Below are 23,494 nucleotides of genomic sequence, written 5' to 3' on the forward strand. Positions count from 1 at the left end.
TGTATCAAGATAGATATACAAATAATATTGACAATTCTTTCTCTTTTTTGTATTTCGAAGATAAGTAAAGAAGAAATTTAAATAAAAAAGTTAAATAAATCTCTTAACAGATATTTTCTCACATATTAATGTTCAAATAATTAAGAAATAAACTAATAAAAAAAATTCAGTATGTGCTTTTGTATAAGTTGCAAAAACCATTTATTTAATGAAAAACTTACCAATTTGTTAAGACAAATTTACCGCCTGTTGCAAATCATTGAATCGACCAATCACATTCAAGGGCTCATGCGCACGCATCCGATTTTCCTCATGTTGACATGTCGTAAAATAGTGATGGCGGGAAATCTGTTTGAGAATAATTGATCGAATCACCGTCAGATGGCAGGAGTGATTCCATGAAAGCGACCGCGAAAATGCGGTGTGCGGCTTCTCTTAGTCCGTCAGAGTAAACACAAAGGGAAACGAAACGGAGCGGCGCACCTCGTGCGCCGCCACACTCGCGACTCGTTCGCGGTGGACGAGCTTGATATCTGTTTCTTCCTTTCTCTTTCTTTTTTGCTTCATACAAAGATAAGCGGAGAAAAAAATAAGGTTCTTTGTCCTGATATATTGTACAGTGATCTCGCGCGTGTCGTTAGAAACGTTAAAGAGAAAGAGAGAGAAAGAAAGAAAGGAAGAGAGAGAAGGGAAAGGGAGGTGGAGGTGTATAACGTGGCACGCGTTCGATGGTGTCGGTGATCGACGAAATAGCTTAATGTGTGCGGGGTGGACGCGTGGTACGCTCGAGGCGTCCACAAATGATTACTGGAACCGAGCAGAAGGAAAATGTCAAACGCATTGCCGTCGCGAGGACTCGTGAACGGTGAGAATAACGAGCTCGGTGCTGCCGCTGCCGCTGCCACTGCTGCTCCCAGTGTCTTTCCTGGACGTAGTGGTGGTGGTGATGCCGTTGATATTGTTTTCAATGGTTGTGGCAGTGGTAGTGGTGGTGGTGGTGGTGGTGGTGGTGGTGGTGGTGGTGGTGGTGGTGGTGGTGGTGGTGGTGGTGGTGGTGGTGGTGGTGGTAGTGGTAGTGGTAGTGGTGGTGGTGGTGGTGGTGGTGGTGGTGGTGGTGGTGGTGGTGGAGCTGGAGGAGGTAATGGTGGAAGGAGTAGTGGAGAAAGAGGAGAAGGAAGAGGAGGTAGTGGAGGATATGTCGTTACCGTTTCTACCGACGAGGGCGTCGTCGGCGTCGTGGATTTACACGACGCGAATTTGGATCCACGAGCGACGCCGGTAAATTTTCCTGAAATACGTCCATCGAGGGACGCGTCGTCACCGGTTCACGATTGCTACGCCGATGGCAACGCTGACGCCGCTCCTGAATACCGCGAAGTGTGCTCTCTAACGAACGTCTCGACGTCGTTGGGGCTTGACGGTGGTATCACGACGAACACTGTTACTGCTATTGCTACTACTACCGCTACTACTACTACTACTACTACTACTACTACTACTACTACTACTACTAGTACTACTACTGCTGCTGCTACTGCTATTGCTGCTGTTACTACTACCATCATCGCTACTGCTACTATTACTATCGAAACGAGTACAATAGCAACGACGACGACGACGACGACGACGACGACGACGACGACGACAACGACGGCGCTGAGGGTCGCGACGTACGACAACGACAACATGGTCGCGGCGATGAACGAGCACTTGTCCACCTCGTCGGCGACGAGCGGTGCACGCACGAGTGCTTCGACAACTACAACGACAACTAGTAACGTCGCCACGAGTAACAACAATAACAACAACAATAACAACAACAATAGTAGCTGTCCACGGAACGAATTCCAGAGTAACGTTGACGAGGAGAGCAAATCCGTCGCCGGGATACTCAGTTTTCCTTGCGATTTTGATCACATGTACGCCAGCATGACTGACGGTGGGACGCCGGCCGCAGCAACGGCGACCTCCGCTCTCGGTGTAAGCCCGTTAAGGGGTAACGAGCCACGTCAGAACGATCTCACCGAGGTCAAGCACCTTAAAGAATTGTTATTACTTCATTTGGATCTTATTCAACAACAGTCAGAGCAAATCGTCACAAAGGATAAACTCCTTGCTGCCCTTCGACAGGAAAATGAGACGGTATGTGGGAATGACATACTGCATTACTTTTATTCTTCGTTTTACCTTCATTCTCTTTTACGTCTTTCCATCGCGCTTCCTTTCTTTTTTCCCGCCTTTCTTCTATCTCCCCTCCTTCCTGTTTGGTCGTCATTCTGTCTCTCTCTCTCTCTTTCTCTCTCTTGTTCGCACGCTCTTTCTCTCTTTTCGTCTTCTTCTCTCCCTCCCTCTCTCTCTCTCTCTCTCTGTCTCTCTCTTTTTCGCTTCTTCCTTTCCTCTCCTTCTCTCGTATCAATTCCTTACGTCGCCGTTTTGACTCCATCTTGTAAAACGTGCTACATGGCGCGCACATGCTTTGAATGTCAGTTCTCTTCTTTCCACTCTATCCCTCCTACTTCTTTTGTTCTCCATTATCAAACTGTCCGTGAAGGTCGACCGTGAAGTTTCTACCACGTGGTGGCGCTACTTTGTCATGCTTTACCGCATGCACACATACAACGATACACGTTGATTTGACTTTACATTGTTATCTTTAATTTCTACCGAATTTGATCCAGTAAGAATGTCAAGTAATTCGAAGATGAGAATGATAATATTCATTCATATTCCAAATAAAGGAAAAAACGCGGCGCATCCCTTAAAAAAGTATATTTACTATTATGTTATTGTTTACACTTTAAACCATAATTCATTGTTGAAATTTTTATTTTCTCTTATTAAATTTGTTAACTACTATGACCAAATTATTAGCCTTAACGCGTGAATATATTTTAATATTTTTGTTTTTTTTATTGCAGCTCAAATTGCGTTTGGAACGTATGGACAGACGAGTAAATTTGCAAAAGCTAAGATCAGAAAGTAGTGAAAATTCTATTTTATCTGAACATATAGGTGCATGTTCTCCTCCCAGTTTAAACTCAGTGACTATACCATCAACCAGTGATATTCACAAAAGTATTCAATCTGAGTCTAGTAATACGCAATATAATGAAAGTTTTAAAATACGCTTGAATACCAGTGGTGGAATTACTACGGTCAAACAAGAATGTAATGATAATCAAGGTAAGCATGAGAAACAGGACATTGGCAACGAATCTAGACTAGAGTGGGAAGAAAAGAAAAAACGAAGATCTGATCCAACGCCATTATCTGGTGGCATTAAAAGAAAAAGAGGAGTTTCTTGTTCATCTACGATTAGTAATGACACAACTTCGACGATACAGGATAAACAATTAAGTCATGAAAATAGTCGAAAAACGGATAGAAAAGGAAAATCTCTTGTAAGAAAGGAATCGTTTTTAACGACAGAAGAACATTATTATACAGCAGTCGGTGATCCAAATTATACATTAAGTTTGAAAGAATCATCCCCACCAGATATTAATACTACATTAGAAGTTCCAAATTGGAGAGTTAAAGTATATACTAGCTGTTATACAATGGAAGGAACGGAGAATCTTGATGATGAAATTTTCAACAAAAGGCACTTAAAGTTAGAAAACGATGAAAGAAGAAGGAAAAGATGGGATGTACAGAGGATAAGGTATTTACTTTCTCTCTGTAGATTTTGTAATTCGATTTGTATTGAACTTATTATGTAATATGCATATTATTGAATTTCATATTTAATATTGTTTTTTTAGAGAGCAAAGACATATAGAAAAGTTGAAACAAAGGCAAGAACGACAAAATCATCAAGCTACTTGTTATAATACAAATCATACTGGTCCATGTCCATCGACAATGGAAGAGGAGGCTGTGACATCTTTGTGGCCTGATGTAGAACAGATACAAAGCCTTCAAGTGGATCATCAGTTGCCAGTTACTGCATTCGGCGCTCCTATACCTAGTTTTACTCCAAGGTAATGAAAGTAGTTAATTGATAGTAAAATATTTGCCAATGATAAATATTACATCAATTTTTTATTTTAGTGAATTTTCCTTACCCTGGACTCACATGGTTCGAACAAAAAGTCGATGTCCTAAAAGGTCTACAGGAAGAAGAAAAACATCTAGGAGATAAACTTTATTTTGGCAAAATTTTTTTTATGCATCAATTTTAAACTCATTATTAATAATATTGACTCCCCACCACATTTTTTTACGTGTTATATTTTGCTATATAGAATGGAGGCACCAAAGACATTTTTATTATACTTTTTTTTTGTTTCTTTTTTTTTTTTTTTTTTTTTTTTTTGTTTTTTTTAAATACATATACGATATACCGGATTTTAGATCATAGAACTTTTTATATCCTTGGCGATTCGGTGTTAACCGTGATAATTTCTATATATTTTGATTGTTAAATTTTGTTATAATTGGTGCCGGTTGTTTTATTTGTACTAATGTACTGTTAAGTTTGATAAAACGTTAATTGTCGGTAATGTTTATTTCGCATACCTGAAACTTGTCTAAAATTGTACAAAGTGATTACTGTACTATTTAAAATTACATTTATTTTTTGCCACTGATTGTATAAAGATTAGAGTAAAAAATGTACTAAGAAGATATAATGTTAAGTAGTATGTTATAAAATGATATTATGTAGAACCATATCACATAATTGTGAATTTTGTGTAGCTCCAATCAATCACAATCTTCGGTTTTTTATCTTGAATTTCTTTTTCTTTTCATTATTTCATTTAATGACAATTTTCTATAGCTATTAAATGATATCAACCTGTTTTTTTTTTATAGTCACGATAAGGATGAATCATTTGAAGAAGTGATTCATCTGTTACCCTTATACATTATTATATCAAAATACGCGCATTTGTGTATTTAACTATCATTGTTATAAACAGAAAATATGTGAGATAAAAATAAATATGTATACCATTTTTGTACAATTTATCTGCTCAATGAATTTAAATAATGTCACACAAAAATGTTAACTTTATTCAAACAATGTGTAAATTATAAATCTGTCTTTTTGTGTTAGTAATCACATTCATGCTAACTCGTGTACGTAAAATTATTATAATAATATGAGGAATACTATATCAAAGTTAGGAGAAGTATGATTTTAATTATTATTTAATTTTATCTAACGATAAGGAGACAGGATAGATGATTTACCGTCCATAAGAACTGTTAGTTTTCTAAATGAGTGAACATTACAAAGAACTTGATGTGTATGGTACTAAAAATTTGTAAATATATTCATTCGTCTAATCGAAAATTAGTTTATGTTATTGTAGTATATAAATGTATGACTGAAACTATAAATTATTATTTTTAATATGTGTATATTAAAGAATTTTCCTCCTCCATACCAGTGGATGCATATTGTATCGTGTAAATGTAATAGATATTTTTAAGGGAGATATTTCCATTTTAAGTTCAGATCTGCCTTAAATATACTAAAGTGTACATAATATTGAGTATAATTTTAAAATAAACATAAGTTTATTTATTTCATACGAATAATGTTTGATGCATAATTACATCTCATCTCATTGTAAAAAAAAAAGTAATTAAGAATGTATTATCAATAAAAATATGATTTACAGAATTACAGTTTTCACATTTAAATATTTATGTCGTGTTACTTTATAATTATTAATAGTAGAATTGATAATTAAAATCATTGTTCGATAGAATAATTGCAAAGTGAGATGCTGAAAACAGTTTATAAACTCATCATTTTCTCTTAACACTTTTTATTCTAATAAAACTAAAATGTGTTTTTACAATCCTTTAATAGTATACAGAGATATTTATTTAAAAATGTACAACTCCTATATTCCTACCTTAATATAATAACTATAATAAAAATATTTAAAAATAGATGAGTAAGTTCATCCTTCACCACAGATTTTTCAAAATTAGTGGCATCAACGACGACATTGCCACAATTTCAATTTGTTAATTGAAAATTTCAAATATATGCTAGTTATATTCAAAAATAAATAATATTGATTTTACGAAAAAAATCATTGCCTTAAACAATTAATGTACATTAGCGTTGCTTGATGGTTTAAAATTTGAATTTATATGAAGAATTAATTTTTATTCAAATAATATTTTTACTTTAATAAATCTAAGAAAGATTTTATTTATCCCAGAGTCCGATTTCTTTCATTCTAGTTTGAAAATATTTTTCGAGAGCATTAGCACACCTATAATATTCGGTGTCAGGGCTATTGTATAAGCGACAGTTTGTAAAAATTCGTGTCATGTCGGCTATAAATAATCTTCTAGTTACATAGTATCTAGCTTTTAAACGATCTGTCATAGTTTTAAGATCTGAAATGATACATAATTGATAAAAAATTTGTTTATTAAAAAATTAAAAAATTTCTAAATTTTAAATATAAAAACAAGTATATATACAGTACACACCCATTGGATATTTTATGTGATCATAATAATCAGGTACATCATTTTTATCTACTGGTTTTAAAAATGGCCAAGCTGCACTATGATTTTTCACACTATTTAGTACATTTTTGAGTGCATTGTACAATGAATCTGTAATGTCTAAACATGCTTCCATTGGTTCTGGTCCTTGAGTTCCTTTAGCTACACCCCTCGTTCTAGTTTGAGCATAACTTTTCCACCCAGTTTCACGTATTCCAGGAATAGATTCTACTGGTATACCTCTTACGCCTTCTTTAAAGCATGTTAAACCTGGATGAACTTTTTGGATTTCTTGTTGCCTTTGCTGAATTAATTTTTTAATGATCTCTTTCTGTTTCCTTATAACCGCTGTGAATTCTGTATATACAATTTTAGCATTTAATTCACAGTGCATTAACGTAGCACCTTCATAGTCTTTAATATACCCTTGGTGCATTGCACGTGGTAACTTTATGTCTTTGCTAAAGCCTTGTTTTTTAAAATAGCCAATAGCGAATTCATCCGCAAATGTCAGAAAATGTAATATATTATTTTTTATATGATAATCTTTAAGCATATTCATTAGATGTGTACCATATCCTTTTACTTGTTCTTGACTTGTTACTGCACAAAATACTATTTCTGTAAAACCTTGAGTTGGAAACATGCGGAAGCAAATACCACCAATAGGACGTCCATCTTTTATTAAAGCTAAAGTTTTATGTTTCCTAGACACATGAAAATATTGTTTTTTTTTTGCTCGAATTATCTATATATATTTGTTGAAAAATCCATTATTATCTGATTCCAATACTTACGGATCAAAAACTAATTGAGATATGTATTCTTTTGGCATTCTGGGTAACTGATGGCTGAAAACATTATGCAAACCAATCAACCAAAGCATTGTTTGTTTTGAAACTGGTTGTGTCAAACTATTTCCTACAACATGAAATTCAATAATTTTTCTACTTTCTTCTATTTTCGCGGTTTCGTCTCGTGGTACATTTGGTGGAAATACAGCATCGGGCCCACACATGTAATTAGGATCGTTAATAGTCGCAACAATTTCTGCAACAGTTTCATCAGGTAGATCTTCAAAAGATTCTTCGTTTTTTCGTCTTTTTGCATCTAATCGACTTTCAGAATGTGGTCTTTTTTCATGAAGTTTTTTAATTCCTGGGCTTATGTTTATTGTTGTAAAATTGTCTTTGTCATTTGGAACAACTGTAACTTTTTCAAATTCCCCTGTTCTCCTTCCTTGACTTCCTTTTGATTCTAAATTAACTTGTAAATGTGAAGGAGGTACTTGCTTAAATTCAGGATCCCAAATTGGAGAATTGTCCGAATAAATTTCTACTTCCAGCATAGAAAGAAATCTGTAAATGAGATTACAAGTCTATTAATATAAATTCCATGATATAATATTATTAATGTAAACTTACAAATATCATACATACTTTGGAAAATGTGTCAAGACAAGAACTCTTTTTTCAGGGGTTATTTTGTCTCTTTCATTGTGACATTTATCCATTAATTGTCTACACACTGGTTTGAAGACAGCTTGTAACAAAGTTCTACCAAATACCAATGGTGTGTCATAATGAGGTAAAGAGTCACAAAATGCAGGTACATAACAAAAGACAAGCCATCGTGTATAATTTATTTTGTAAGCTGGTGCTTCGTCACTATTGACTGTTGCTTTTCTAGTACTAGGTGCTTCAAAATTCCAATGATTCAAGCAATGTAAAAACATTTTTGCCATATCGCACATAGCTTGCCATTCTCTTTGAGATAAATGACCAAATTTATATAAAACAAAATTCATCACTGCTTTTGCTATACTGGGCCTTTCAAATGGTGGTTGACCTAAAGGACCTTCTATTGTTGGTTTTGTCATAGATAGTATGCATTTTCTTAGAAGCTTATATAAATAATAATATACTTTTTTTGTATCTGGGTCTTCTTCTCTATGTATGCCCATAAATATATTATCAGCATCAATCACCATACCCAATAATTTATTAATTTCTTCGTCTGACTGAGTTGGTAAATGAGTAATATGACTTTTCAAAATGTGAGTGCAACTTTTGCATGGGTCAAAGAGATTGGTAACAGCTTGTTGTACCTCATTTTTAGATGATTTTGTTAAAGGTTGTGCATTTTTCCAACCAGTACATTTACAATCTACAACCTGACAGGCACTATATGTAGCTAATTTTAATAACTTTTTTAATTGTGGCCAATTAAACATTTGCTGCTTTCTTTGTTGAATTCTTTGTAAATTATTGGGACGACTTGTTTGTTCAGTTGGCCTGACAGTGTTTTGCTCTTTATTTGTTTCTGCATGTTGTGATGTACTAGTTACAGATTGTTTTGCATCTTCTGAAGAGGTTATTGTTGTATTACAATTTATCTCTTCCGCCGCCATATATATTATCTGAAAAATTATCAAATCCATGATAATCTCTGTTTTCTTTTATAAGTAATGTTTAACAATGTATGTCAATTATTTAAAAAAATTATTGAGATTATCTAATTGTTGTATTAATTTGGTCTATATAATTTACTGTCACATTTTATGTCACTTATAAATAATGTGTATATATAATATGCTTTTAATTACAATTAAATCCGAAATATTTTTATAAATGATGATTTCAACTAACCTGATTTTTTGTTCTTATTGAGTTGTACTCCGCAATTTTATTTACACAACAACAACGATGACGGGAGGTTAAGTATAAGTAAAAGAAAAAATTTATTTTACACACACTTAAGACACATATCAGTAAATGCAATGTTATTTCAATATTTGGAAAAAATGAACAATATTTTTTTATTTTTGATATTTGAACTCGTATTTTTCATCTATTTTTCGTCAGACTTTTTGTTCAATTAAACATACTACATATATGCGTATGCGTCAAGTGAATCATATGATCGAACTGACTTTCGATATTTGTGACGTCAAATAAAATTCGTCCATTTTGATAAATATTTTTTTGTATAGAAAATGTAATAAATGTAATATTGATTTGTATTAATAGTAAATAGTAATAAATAATAGTATTATTTATGTATCGTAAAGAAAAGCAATTGAAAATTTGGTTATTATGGATACAATGGAAAAACCAATGCTCATTGGTTGCTGTAAAAGAAGTAAAAATACAAAAATCATGCAATTAATTATTTAGCGCGAAATTTGAATAGCATGCTGCTACTACATTAAAAATAGTCAAACTTCTATAACGTATTTACTCAAAAGAGTTTCTAATTCACATTTTTCCTAAACACATTAGATGTAGAATATAAAATATACATTTATTTTTTCTATTCTCCTTAATTTCAAATTTTTCCTCAGCGTCCATGGTATTTAGAGAGTTACAGAAGTTCGTTTTTATACAACGATATTATATACAGTATGTATATATATGTACGTAGATATACACGTACGTAAAATAAACGTTATATCAGTGCTTCTAAAAGTATCAATAATCCTTATACACATATTTCTTACGTACGTATGTACGTATACATAAGTATATATGTATTTACATATACCGAAAATTGTGGTATTTATGTATGTATGTACTGGAAGGAGTGATTTTTTTTTATAAGAAATAATATATATCGCTTTTCTTTTTGTTTTTATAAAGTAAAATATAATACCTTTACTCTATGGTAAAATTTGTTCATTCATCTCTGCCAATTATTTTAAATTATTAACATTAATTCATTATTTTAATATATTTTTATTGAAGAAAACTCTCTTCCTAGTGTAATATATATATATATATATACACACACACACACATATGTGTATGTATATACACATATCATACACACACACATATATATATATATATACATAGTGTACACATGCATACATACTAGTTAATTTACCTGTGGCAAAAGAATTTTATGACGACCAATCTTTTAAATTCTCTTCTTTTATATGAAATATAATTTTAGATATAGAATATGTGAAGTCATTATGCTTCCAAAATTATTTTTTTGTTTTTTTTTTCATAAGTACAAAATTTTGTGCATATAATATCTGTATGCTCTACTTTGCTACATAATAATAATATTATAGCATATTAGAAGAGCATATTAAATTAAAAAAAAAATAAAAGTTAGAAATGAAGAGTTTTATTTTATAACAAGGAGAAAAAGGTTCAAATATATATATATTCGTGAAATATCGGCAATTTATTAGGATCAAAAGAACTGTAGCATATCCAAATTTTAAAATCTGTGAGGAATTAAGTCGCGATTGCCGTTGAGAGTGGAAATGATTATTATGTACAAATGATTATTATTCTTACTGTAATACATTATATAGTTTTGCTTGTTTCTCTGTATATATGTCAGTCTTGGATTGTATTTGCCAAAAACGTCTCATTATTTCTTTGCATATAAAGAGTGGTTATGCCGATGTGGGAAAAGGATATGTCTATAATATGTAGATATTCTACGTACAAGTATTATCCAATAATAAAAACAACACTTCTTTTTTAAATAGAAAACTGTACTTCTTATCAGCTATAATTTATTAAACAAATATTATATGCTGCCTTAGCATGTCATTTTATGAAATTTGTGTGATGTTTAATGTCACTAATAAAACTTTTACAACATGGTCGTTAAGAAAATAAGAACTATATATAAAGGCTCGTGTATACTATATAATATTTCTTTACTGTATGTATTTAGATCATTCTTTTATATATATATATATATATATATATATATATATATATATATATATATACATATATACTTTATATATATATTCATATCCTTTTACCACATATATATTCTCTTTATATATGCATTCTTATTCATTTCTCCATATCCACTGTGATTCCATGTGATGTCAGAAAAGTTGTAAAATATTTCAATCATTTAAAAAATGTTTCTTTTCATTTGATTTTGCACCTTATAAGATTGAAATTGTATATACGATAAATAGTAATAAGTTTAAATAAAAGAAACAACGTAAATATTTTATGTACTTTTCTCACTCTGCACATCATTTTCATTTACTTCCATGTTCGATACCGTTATCTTTTCAGTCTCGTAATCCACTACCATCTCTTTAGTTCAATACTCTCGCCATCAACCAAGACGATAGTATCATTGATAATTATTAATATAATAATAATAATAATAATAATAATAATAATAATAATAATAATAATAATAATAATAATAATAATAATAATAATAATAATAATATAATATTAATAATAATAAAAATAATAATAATAGTACTTCCGAGATAATATCTCACAATAACAATAATACAAATAATAGTAATAATAATATTAATAATAATACACGCTAAAAATTTATGTACAATTCACCAACCCATATTTAAGTATCTATAAGATTTTCCTACAAGTACTACAGACAAAGTGGAATAGTTGCTTTAAATAATTACTTTTTACAAAATTACATTACAAAGTGGCAGATTGAAAAATCTGAGCAAGTAATCTATCTATCTATATATCTATTTATCCACATGTACAGCTGCTAGAATTAGATTAACACGATTACTTTATTACACCTAAACTACTACTGTAAAGTATACATATCTTTTTGTTATGAGTAATTATTGCCTTTGTAAAACAGAAGCTTGAATGAAAAAACTTTAAAAAATCATATTGAATCACGTACTTGCACAATCCAATTTGTCTGTTATAATTAGTTTTTATATAAATTTTAAATCACATTATTTTCTTAAATACACTTTGAATAGATGACATTTCAAAACGTGTGGGTTTTGAAGATGATCTTGCAGAATCAATAGCAAAGAAAGTTCTTCTGTCAACGTCAGAAACTCAGAAGAATACCTAAAGTTCCTCTAAAATTTTGAAGGTTAATAACCAGCTTGATGTTCACTATTAACTTCACTTTTTTAACATACTTTATTAAATGAGGGTCACGAGCCTAGTATGCTACGGACTGCTTGGTCAAGCACTGTGTCCTTTGATTCACTGGATTGCGATGCACTACTACCACTACTGCCAGATAAAGTATTTGTGGGACGTTTTTTAAGATTTAAAATGCTATCAATAGCAGATTGTACTTGTGCAGTAATGTCATCATGTTCATTACCATTTCCACTTTCGCTACTTACATGAAGAGAACCAGGACATTGGGCTTGAGAATGTAATGCTAAACCATCCAAACTTTCAGTGTCCTCTAATAAATCTCTTTCAAGGTCCGTAGCACCACTCCATCGTCTTTCAAAAACTGCTGTATTATCTTGATCACAATTGTCTTTTACAACGGTATTCGAAACTCCGGAAATACTTGCATTCGCAACACGACATTCACCATTCGCCCTTGTTCTTTCATTTTTAGATGATTTTGGAATTGTCATAGTACATGCACCATTACTGCCACTATTATTAGTGCTCTTACATTTAAAGGAGTCCGTGGCAGATGGATATACACCGAGTTCTTTTTGAATTTCAAGCCACTCATCGTAATCACCACTTGTACAACTAGCTTGTTTTATCAATGGTTTACATTCTATTTCTTCTGTTGAAAAGTCATCCTCTAATTCACGCTTTACGGATACATTTTCTAAAGGTGATGATAATTTGTCATCTTCTGCAAGGCCAGGCTCAACTTTTGGTACCAGTGGTTTTTCTTCTTTCTTAAATTCTTCTGTAAATAAAAATCATTTGAATTTTTTCGTCTTATCATTATCATACTTACTAATGGTTTCTTAACTTTTCAGGTGAATACATTTAAAAAATATAATTATTTAATAATCTCTGATATATAAGATATCATTTCTTACCATTTATTTTAGCTTCTTGCTCACGCAACCTATTTAGAATACTTTGTTCTTCAGCAACAAAAGTTCTGTCTATCATCATTAATTCTGATGTTCTTACTTCTCTCTAAAAATTATTATAATTATATTATTTTCTTAATAATATATTTTTTATTAATATTTTGTAAATAAATTGATTCAAAAAAATATAAACCATAATTCATACCATGCTTTCCATTAAGAGAAGATATGTGTATTTATTCATCATAGAATTAAATTTAGATAATAAATGTTTTGCTGTTTCTTCAAAAATTTCGTCTGCCTTAGCTAAATCTTTAGTACTTAAAACTTGTTCATTCAAACAATGATATCTAACAAGCCGTTTACAAGCATCACGCTTGCTTAAAAATGGAGTATTTACATCTGGATTAGTTGCACCATTTTGATCGATTTTTAGTTGTTGTTCCAATCTAAGAATACAGATAAAAGATTGTAATAATGTATAGCATAATATATATAATTTATGATAGTGTAATGTTTATGAGTTAATTTTATAAATCTAATATATTCTGAAGATAGTATAATACTTACAGATCACTACGATTGATTTGCCTAGAAATCGGAGTTGATGCTGGTCTCTTTACACCTTGTCTAGGACTTATCAAAGGACTTGAGCTACTTCCAGGACTAACAAGTTGTTTGCTTGAATTTCCTGTATTATTTACAGGGCTCTGAATCCTTTGTGTTCCTTTACCAATCATTCTAGGTGAGGCTACCTGACCTGCAGGAGAGCCACTTTGGACTTGAATTTGAATTGGCGAGGAAAGTTCTTGTTTGACAGGACTTGGTGTCTGTATGTTTGGCTTGATGTCCAATGGATCTGTCTGACACTGCGTGGATTGTTGCATGGCTACTTGTTGTGTTTGAACTAGGGGTAATTGTTGTTGTGCGTTGCTTTGCATAGGAGCTGTGGATGTACTTGGTGGTGAGAAAAGTTGCAAGTTGGTAGAGGACGGATTTATCATCTGATTTCCATGATTCTGATAAAACTTGTGCTGTTTGGTGTGCGTTTGATGCACATTCTGAGTGGAATTATTTGATACTACACATTGTTGAACCTGAACATTTTGTGAAACCTATAAAAAAATTGTTATTAATTTATTCTATTCTTTTCACAAATAATACTAACAATAACAATAATAGTAAATATAATATTCACATTAGATCTGTCTAACTGAGTGCTTATAAACTCATATTTACTTATGAATACTAAACAATTGTAAGAAAAATTATCACTTGTTGCTTTATTTATATTATTTTTTTTAGAAAATATAAAATGAACGTTATCGTATATTATTCCTGTTTTCCTCATTTTTATTCTCATTCAAATTTAGAGAAGATGGCAGCATTGGGAGAAAAGCCATTTCAAATTAGACAGATCTAATAATATTTGATTAGATTATATCTCTTACCGGAAGATTGTTTATATAATTATTACTTGAATTATTTTGTAAAGAAGTAGATGTAACTGTATTTAGATTTGATGTTACTGGTAAAGCAGTAGTAGACGTTTGAGTTTGTGACTGAGTAGTTGATGTTTGATTTTTATATGTATTTTGTGACTGTGTATTAGTAGCATGTGTTGTCACAATATTGACACTGAAATTTGGCTCTGGTCCCTATAATTAAAAAATATGATATAATTTTACTATATATGTATTAGTGTTTTAATTTAAGTTTTGTAATTACTATTTATGTTTTAATTTAAGTGTTGTAATTTAATAAAAAAATTTATGTCTAAATGTTTTTTATCCAACTTATTCACTTACATTATTAACAGGATGTGTTGTAGTACTGACAACCTTCCCACTTGCTAAAATTTTATGTTGTTCTTGATATAATTTTGTTAAAAGGGCTTGATCAGGCTGCAAACCAGTCTTTCGTGCTAAAATAGCTTGTATTTGTGATTGTATATTTTTTAATAATTGTTGTTTCTGTGCAGGAAGTTGTATAGTCTGCACTCTTTGCACCATTTGGCCATTTGAAGGAATAGACACATGACTACCAGATGACGAGCATATCAAAGGACCATTTGCAATGATCTGTGTAGGTTCACTTTTACTAATATTTGTATTCTGGCATATGTTTCCTATTTTATTAGCACTGTCAACCTTTTGCAAACTAGACGTGTTTGTTGTTACTGTAGTTGGCCGGGAGGTAGTAACAGTTTTTGTCGTCTAATATGAAAAATAATTTTACTTAATAGATAATAATTGTATAAATGATTAAATGAAAAGTTATAGTTAATTGCAATAATATTTAATATAAAAGCAAAATATATATTGTACACTTACCTGTGTATTTCCAACATTTTGCGTTGTAACAGTAACTTTAGCTCTTTTTACAATTTTTGCTTTCTTTGGTTGATTATTTCCTAAATTCCTAATTTGCTGTTGATTTAGGTTGTCAATAAACTGATTTGGGAAGCCAGAGTTTTGGATTTGTATGTGATGTGGCATTTGCGACGGCGCAGCTTGAACAACTATATTTTGTATATTATTTTGAATTGTAGGAGCTCCACCAGAACTATTTACTATTATTTGACTGGTAGGTGTATTAATTTGAACACCTTGTAAATTTTGGTTATTCGCATCTGGTTCTCCAATTACTATTTTTTGCGTTTGATTTTGATTTTGTGTCTGATTTGTAGTATTTAATTGTCCAGCTAAGAACTGTTGTAAAAGTTGTTGGCTTATCACTTGCATTTGCCCATTTGCATTAGCAATTAATAATTGATCATTGGGATTTAAATTGCTCAATGCATTCAAAATTTCTGGGGTAATTTTTGGTGCATTATTTAAAATATTATTAGTTGCAGAATTTAGTACATTACTAGCTTGTGATTCTATCTTTTGCGATTCATTTTGTTGAGTAGTATTAGTAACAGGAGTACTGGTAATAAGAATATTTTGATGTTGATTATTTTGTTGTGTGTTAATACCCTGTTGCATGACATTAGTTGAATTTTGAGACTCATATTGATGTGCATTCACAGAAGAGAACGTATTTGCAGAAACAATTTTTTGCTGTTGTACATTCACATTTTGCTGCACATTTGTATTGTGCAATAAAGATGTATTTTGTTGTTGCAAACTAGTCATTACATTTTGTTGGCCTAGAGGTATATCACTTGCACCAGACTGTACATTTTGCTCTATACTTTGCACATTACCAGATGTATTTTGTTGCATGACATTGATTGTATTTTGTTGAATACTAGAATGTTGTTGTAAAACATTCATAGTGTCATGCTGTATAGTATTGCATGAGCTTTGCTGTAGCATATTTACAGAATTATGTTGTATATTTGAGCCGGTAGTTTGTAGATTTTGTTCAAATACATGTTGTACATTTTGAGTTTGTACAGTTTGTGCAGTTATTTGTTGATGCTGATTATGTTGATATAATTGCGATTCTTGCAAATTTAAAGACTCTTGTTGATTTGATTGTTGATTCTGATTGTTGTTTTTGACAATATGTTCATTTGATACTCCTGCATTGCTGGATATAGATTTCTGAACATGAGTACTGTGTTGTGATGATTTATTCAAATTCTGGCGTATATTAGTATTAATACAAGTATTTGTAAGGCGCACTTGACTAGATTTTTGTGTTGGATTAGACAAATGTTGATTAATATTTGTCTGATTCGTATTTGACAATCGAGAATTTTGTATGCTAAAGGCTGTACATAAAGGTTTGGATGATATAGCATCTGAAGATGTTGAAATGCTATTACTAGGTGATAATATAGTAGAGTTTGATGATTGTATATTCTTCGGTGTTTGTATAAGATGTTGTATATTAATGTTTTTAGAAATCTGCATATCCACTGTGTGCAATGATCCTTGACTATTTTGCACACAAGTATTTGATGTAGAATTGGCATCATGAGAAATATTTACAATTTTTTGCGGATTATTTACTTTCGAGCATGTTTGTATATGTTGTGGACTTGTTGTACAGATAACATTTTGCGAACATACCGAACTTGTAGTATTGGTAGATGTCGGATTACTTGGTGATTGCACATATTTCTGTCTTTGCACTACATTACTTGGAGCACTTTGTGATACAGTTTGTGCTTGACCTAGAAGATGAGAAATAATCTGTGCATTTTGACCACCACTTTGTGTAAGAGATCTTATTAATGCTTGAGCAGTTGCTTGATCTATTTCAGGTTGATTTGGATCAGGAGTATGATGTAAAACAACTCTTCCATCTTCCCCAACAGCTAGTCTTAATCCCGAAATCGTGTTCTGTACAGGCATTTGAAGTTGAGCAACAAGCTGACTGTTAAAATTTTGAGAAGCAACAGTGGCTTGCGTATTCGTTGTATTTGCTACAGGTACTTGTGCTGGATTTTGAGCTATGGAACTTGCTACTGTTACTTGTGGTGTAACTTGACTTAAAGTTTGTCCTGATTCTACTTGAACTTGACATGACACATCTGTTTCAGTTGTAAGATCGTTGTCAAAAATATCATCATCATCTCCAATTCCTGATATTTTCATGATACTAGCCAAATCTAATTTTGGAGGTTCATCGTCTTTTCTTTTAGTTTTTTTCTTCTTCTTTGCTTTCTTCTTTGGCGGAGGTAGTAAATTATGTTCAACAATATTTTGGGTACATGAAGTATTACCAGATGTATTGCTTGAGCCAACTTGTGTAATTTGCGGTTGGGGACTTTGTACCATAGCATTTTGAATTACTATGGAATTACCAGCACCTGTATTAGCTGGAAAGCATATTATGATAATATAATAATTGTAACAAAATTTAATTAATGCAGATATATAAAAATTCTCCATAATGTAAATATCTCAAAATGTTATTATAAATATAAGTGAAAATCAAAATATAGTTTTATTTTGATTGACTTACATGGAGCAGGGCTAGAAGGAGTATGTCTAATCACTGGTGATGCGGTTGGTGGAAAACTATTTGGTACAGCAAAAAATGTAGGTGCAATCCCTTGTAGTTGCATACTTTGTGCTGCGACAACTCTTACTAATTGTTGTTGTGTTAACTGTAAAATATAATTGTATCTTGCTACATTTAATCTTGTTCAAAAACATTATTCTATTGTTTTATTATTCTAATATTCTATTATTATTATTATTAATAAGTACTTCAGTGAAATACTAGTTTAATTAGTATTTGTATAGAAAAGTGTTTCTATATATTAATATTGATCATTCTTGTCATGTTAAAATTATTAACTTATAATATCTCAAATATATGCTTTTTTAAATTCAATAACTAATCGAATTTTGTTAACTATAATTCATTAAAAGATATAATATTTTAGTTAGATTTATTTTTCTTTATTATATATATTTATATAAAAATATTTTATCTATGAAATAAAAAATCAAGTAACTTTTTACATTAATTTAAAATCAAACAAGCAATGAATATGAATTTGGAATATGACAATGCATGATTATATGGATGACACCATCACCTGTGCAGTATGGGTTTGTTGCTGGGCGCTTGCTGGTGTCCTTAGTATAAGTTGAACACCACCTGGTTGTTGTTGAACAATAACTGGTCCAGTTGATGGTAGAACCTATATACCAAATGTGATAAACATGAAGCACAAAGCAATCTTTTGTGATAAGATATATGCACACAAGCTATTATGACAAATATAAAGAGAGCATACTGAAATATTATAATATAAATATTTACACATTGCCATGATATTTGCATTATTGAATGATAAAATAATGAACATGCAGAATAATAGTAATGTATCATTGTATAAAGGAAAATTATAATAACCTGATTTAATAGGAGACCTTGAGCAGTTGGTATCATTGTTGCTGTTGTAGGATTTGGTTGTGGACCAGCAAGAACAATTTGTGGCTGTGTTTGTTGTGTAATCTGAACAAAATAAGGAAGTAAAATTTTTAATATAAATTGTACATTGGTATAATTATTTATAATTTATAGAATATGAAATTCTCCTACCTGATTTGTAATGGTTGTTGTTACACGTTGAGGCTTTTGTTGAGAAGTAGTATTCTGTTGATTTGGTGGCTTAGGCAAAATTTGTGGTGGTTGTTTGGCTGGTTTTGTAGCCGCTATTTGAATTTGCTGATTTCCAAAAAGATGGGTTCTTGTTACTAATTGTGTAGGTGTTTGCTGATATCCTTGTGGTGTACCATGAATTATCTGCAAAACTTGCATACCCTGCTGCAAGATGGGTGTATTTGGTCTAACCTTAAATTACAAGATGTACAAATAAATATTTAAGATACGACATTTTTTTTAGTATATTTATTATAGCCTTACCAGTGGTGGACCAGGACTACCTCCTGGAGCTGGACTTCTGTTATTCAGTGAGTTATTGCCACTTAACATATGTGGACTTTTAGCAGGAGGATATGGGCTAAGCACAGGGCTTTGAATTTGACTAACACTCATTGGGCTTTGCATAGGACTTTGCATTTGTACATTAAAATTATTATTCGTAGTTGATGTTCCCACTGGGCTTGGACTGTTTCTATTTGACTGTATAGAATTTGATGCTGGACTCCTAAGTAACAGCCTATTTGGACTAGGGCTTGGTGTTGGTGGTGCAATATTAGATGCAGGACTTTTTAATGGCATTGAAAATGGACTGCCTGGAGAATTAATATTTTGATTCTGAATATTTTGCATTGATTTCACAGTATTCATTGTACTGACAATATTTGTTGATTGCGTTGTGCCTGTCAATGTGACAGACGAATTTAAACCAGGATTTATTCCTTGAGAATACTGCCGTTGCGATTGAAATCCAGTTGATTGTGAGGAATTTAAAGGTGAAACATGACTCAATGACATGTTTGACTCGTTGGAAGTAGATATGTGTTGTATGTTGGATGATATATTTGACAAGTTAGAGTGCATTGTACCAAGATGTGCAACGTTCGTCGTAATATTTACGTTCGACGCATGATTAACATTCGCTGCAGTTGAACGAATTGATTCACTTGGAGTACTTGTAAATATAGTAGAACTTGACAATGTTCCAGTATTAGAAATTTGTGAAATCGATACGTTATTGGAGTGTTGTGATATAGTAGAACTTGGTACGTGTGCTATATTTGATCCAACAATATGTGGAGCGATAGTCTGAATACTCTGTATAGTTTGGAATGGAAATTGTGCACTACTAGTATTTAGACTAGTTGATGTCAAACCAGATGCCAAAGCATTCACTGGTCGATTAAGTCCTTGATTTATATTAGAACTTATACTAGTAGTTGCCAGGTTTGTATTCACGTTCTGATTAATTGTACTTAAACTAGATACTCCAGAACTTGTAGCATTAAAGTTCGAATTTAACGGCGTCAGATTTTGATTGATATTTGAATTCAAGTTCGTTAAATTCGGGTTTACATTGGTTAATCCTGTATTTACACTAGTCAGTGCAGAATTGATACTTGTAGTATTTAGTGTACTTATTCGATTTAGCCCAGTATTTATATTATTTATATCTTGTCCTATACCAGGCAAACCACTATTAATACTGTTTGAGCCAATATTGGTGTTTAAATTTGAATTTATAGCATTTAACTGATTTAAGTTAGGATTTATCGACGTTAGTCCAGTGTTTATACTTGGTAGGCCCAAATTAAGTAAAGGATTAGATGTAGTAATTACATTAGACGTGAGTGATGTAAGACTGGTATTTAAAAGTGATAGTGGCAATCCCATATTAAGGCCCACCCCAAAAGTGGGGGTGGCCGGGGGTAGGCCCATACCAGTCCCTGAGGGATTTATGGTACCCTGATTTAATTGGTTTAGTTGGTTCACATAGACTATGTGATTTCCAGTTGTAGATCCATTTCCTTGATCTTGTGACTATAATGGAAATAAATTATACTTATAATTACGAAAATAAAGCAATTTGTGAGGCAAATTTATTTTATAGAAAGCTTTGTCTCATCATAGTAGAGAATGTAATACTTACAGTATTCGATGGTTGCTGTACAGCAAAAGTTAGTGATTGACCTCGTGTATTTTGAGTTTGCAGTTGCAACTGCTGTAACTAAAGCAAAGTATCATAAATATAAAATATATAGTCTAAATTCATGATAAAATAATAATAGAAATTTTGTTTTCATATGAGAATTATACCTGTTGTTGTGTTAAGACAGCAACTTGATTATTTCGACGTGTAGTCGGGGAAGTTGTAGAGGATACTGAGTCCCCAAGAAGAGGGCGTGACTGAGGCTGCTGCATGCCCACGCAGCCCCACTTTACATTGGGCAGCTTGTAGCCACCTTCCTAGATTGTTTGCTTCTCTATAATATTTAATCTAAACAAAGTGCATAATAAAATTATATATATGTCTGTGTTATACAAACATAATATTGAAATATATAAAAATAATTTTATAGACATTATTGTGAATTTACCTTTTATATTTTCTATTTAAAGAAACACATTTGTTAGATTTGCGCTCCTGCGCCACTCAACGCGTCTTCGACCTATGTCTCCTGTTCCTGTCATGCATATAGTTTCGTATATCTTCTCTTACTTATGCAGTATTTCTAGACTTCTCTAATACTTATATTCAAACGCGTTGGAAAGAGCTTGTTTTATAGTTGTATTCTTTCATTGACCACATTAGTATGTTAACATTTTCAATTTTTTGCATATTGCAGGTAGTTCTTCTCTGAACTACATTATCCATTAAAGAATAAATGCTCATTTGCATTTTGTATAAATTTTAATGAATTTTTAAGGTACATTTGTTGCAGGATTTCATCCATTTATGAATAAAATGTAATTATATTCTTCCCCAGCATTATGTATACATTTATTTTTTTAAATGATATGAATGGTATAATAAATAATTAAATATACAAAATTGACATTATCCCAAATCCAAAAAATAATTAGATGACATTATTTAATTTCTTTTATAATTAAGTTAAATTCATTGTTTATATTTAGCAATAAATATAAAAAAGAGAAAATATTGGGAAAAGATAAGAAGAAGAAGAGAAAATGAAAGATTCAAACAAGCTTTTCTCTTAGTTTTATAGTGGCTGATGTTAAATCAAGTTGCACTTGTGCTCATCTTAAGTTTGCTCGTCTCTTCTACCCTGTAACAAAGTATATAATGTAGTTTTTACATGAAAGATCAACATATAATGGAAATAGGAACAATGTGAATTAAAGTATTTTGTATTGAATGAAATAGATATTTTTTTAAATAAATGACTGACAATTAGTAAAAGATATACTTTTATGAATATACTAGAGAAAGAGAGAAATGAAAAGCAGAGAAACAGAGAGAGAGAGAGAAACAGAGAGAGAGAGAAACAGAGAGAGAGAGAAACAGAGAGAGAGAGAAGAGAGAGACAGAGAGAAAAAAAGGGAGATAAAAAGAAAGGAGTTATAGAAGAAAAAGAGAGAGAAAGAGAGAGAAATATGAATAAGAAAGAGTATAATGTTTTAAAAAAAAGGTATAATTAACGATGAAACGTTGATCATTGCATAAAGGTAATATAAGAACCATTAATTTACATATGTCATTCCGTGATATAAAAACATCAATAATAAGACATTTAGAGTAGCGTAAAATAATTCGACAGCTGGAAGCATATTTTGAGGTTATGACCCGCGCGCGCCTGTGTGCAAGCATACGTGCCACACAAGCCACTAACACAAGTACACACGGATCTCACATATACATCTCATTCTCACTCGTACATAGGTAACAGCGGCGCGCGGTTGCACACAACAAAAGCCCAACTGACAAGGCGTAAACAAAAGAAAAAACGGACATTCGCGAAGATTTGTACGATTGAAAACGATAAAAAAGTCTACGGGTTAACGCACGGTCCATTTAAGTAGTATCGACGCTTAAAAATATGCATAGCGTCGTGATGAAAAATTGTCAATATTACCTCCGCGAACGCGGTTTTGCCACCCGTGTTTTCTTCTTAAGCTTTTCCGTTTTTTCGCATCTCTTTCAGCGTGATATGTGTTCTTAACACGTTCTATCACACTTTTACTATGGAAAAAAGACACAGACTTTGAGTACGCGATGAAATATTATCGCGAAAACAATAAACTTTTCTGGCACAAGACAGATCCAAGTACGCGTTACACTATTCGGTGGCAACGGCCATCATGTATTTGTCAAGGCTGCCATTACTACGAGCTCAT

General features: G+C 31.8%; 3 protein-coding genes and 1 long non-coding RNA gene across 5 annotated transcripts; 1 reads left to right on the forward strand and 3 right to left on the reverse strand.

The window, feature by feature from the left end:
* Nucleotides 1-42: 42 nt before the first annotated feature.
* On the forward strand, nt 43-4,972 carry LOC124429522 (serine-rich adhesin for platelets-like). Its single transcript, XM_046974900.1, has 4 exons — nt 43-2,142; nt 2,919-3,664; nt 3,765-3,983; nt 4,054-4,972. Exons 1-4 carry the CDS (start codon nt 829-831, stop codon nt 4,142-4,144), a joined length of 2,370 nt encoding a protein of 789 aa, XP_046830856.1. The 5' UTR covers nt 43-828; the 3' UTR covers nt 4,145-4,972.
* LOC124429529 lies at nt 1,908-2,760 on the reverse strand. The gene is made up of 2 exons (XR_006943479.1): nt 2,188-2,760; nt 1,908-2,037 (listed from the first exon to the last, which is right to left on the reverse strand). It is a non-coding gene; the product is annotated as an uncharacterized LOC124429529 (long non-coding RNA).
* Nucleotides 4,973-5,766: 794 nt separating the features above from the next.
* LOC124429521 (histone acetyltransferase KAT2A) lies at nt 5,767-10,187 on the reverse strand. The gene is made up of 5 exons (XM_046974899.1): nt 9,132-10,187; nt 7,923-8,902; nt 7,281-7,841; nt 6,466-7,190; nt 5,767-6,369 (listed from the first exon to the last, which is right to left on the reverse strand). Exons 2-5 carry the CDS (start codon nt 8,891-8,893, stop codon nt 6,176-6,178), a joined length of 2,451 nt encoding a protein of 816 aa, XP_046830855.1. The 5' UTR covers nt 8,894-8,902; nt 9,132-10,187; the 3' UTR covers nt 5,767-6,175.
* Nucleotides 10,188-10,658: 471 nt separating this feature from the next.
* On the reverse strand, nt 10,659-22,214 carry LOC124429520 (protein PF14_0175-like). 2 transcript variants are annotated; one of them, XM_046974896.1, is made up of 15 exons: nt 21,733-22,214; nt 21,452-21,632; nt 21,285-21,362; nt 19,619-21,175; nt 19,295-19,546; nt 19,106-19,207; nt 18,786-18,890; nt 18,203-18,347; nt 15,613-18,056; nt 15,088-15,495; nt 14,731-14,937; nt 13,850-14,394; nt 13,485-13,728; nt 13,283-13,385; nt 10,659-13,146 (listed from the first exon to the last, which is right to left on the reverse strand). In XM_046974896.1, exons 2-15 carry the CDS (start codon nt 21,554-21,556, stop codon nt 12,413-12,415), a joined length of 7,029 nt encoding a protein of 2,342 aa, XP_046830852.1. In that variant the 5' UTR covers nt 21,557-21,632; nt 21,733-22,214; the 3' UTR covers nt 10,659-12,412. The 2 variants fall into 2 exon arrangements, with proteins under 2 accessions (XP_046830852.1, XP_046830853.1); XM_046974897.1 differs by lacking the exon at nt 18,786-18,890.
* Between the last annotated feature and the right edge of the window lie 1,280 nt (nt 22,215-23,494).

This window comes from Vespa crabro, chromosome 15 (assembly GCF_910589235.1).
Source record: "Vespa crabro chromosome 15, iyVesCrab1.2, whole genome shotgun sequence".
Classification (NCBI taxonomy): domain Eukaryota; kingdom Metazoa; phylum Arthropoda; class Insecta; order Hymenoptera; family Vespidae; genus Vespa; species Vespa crabro.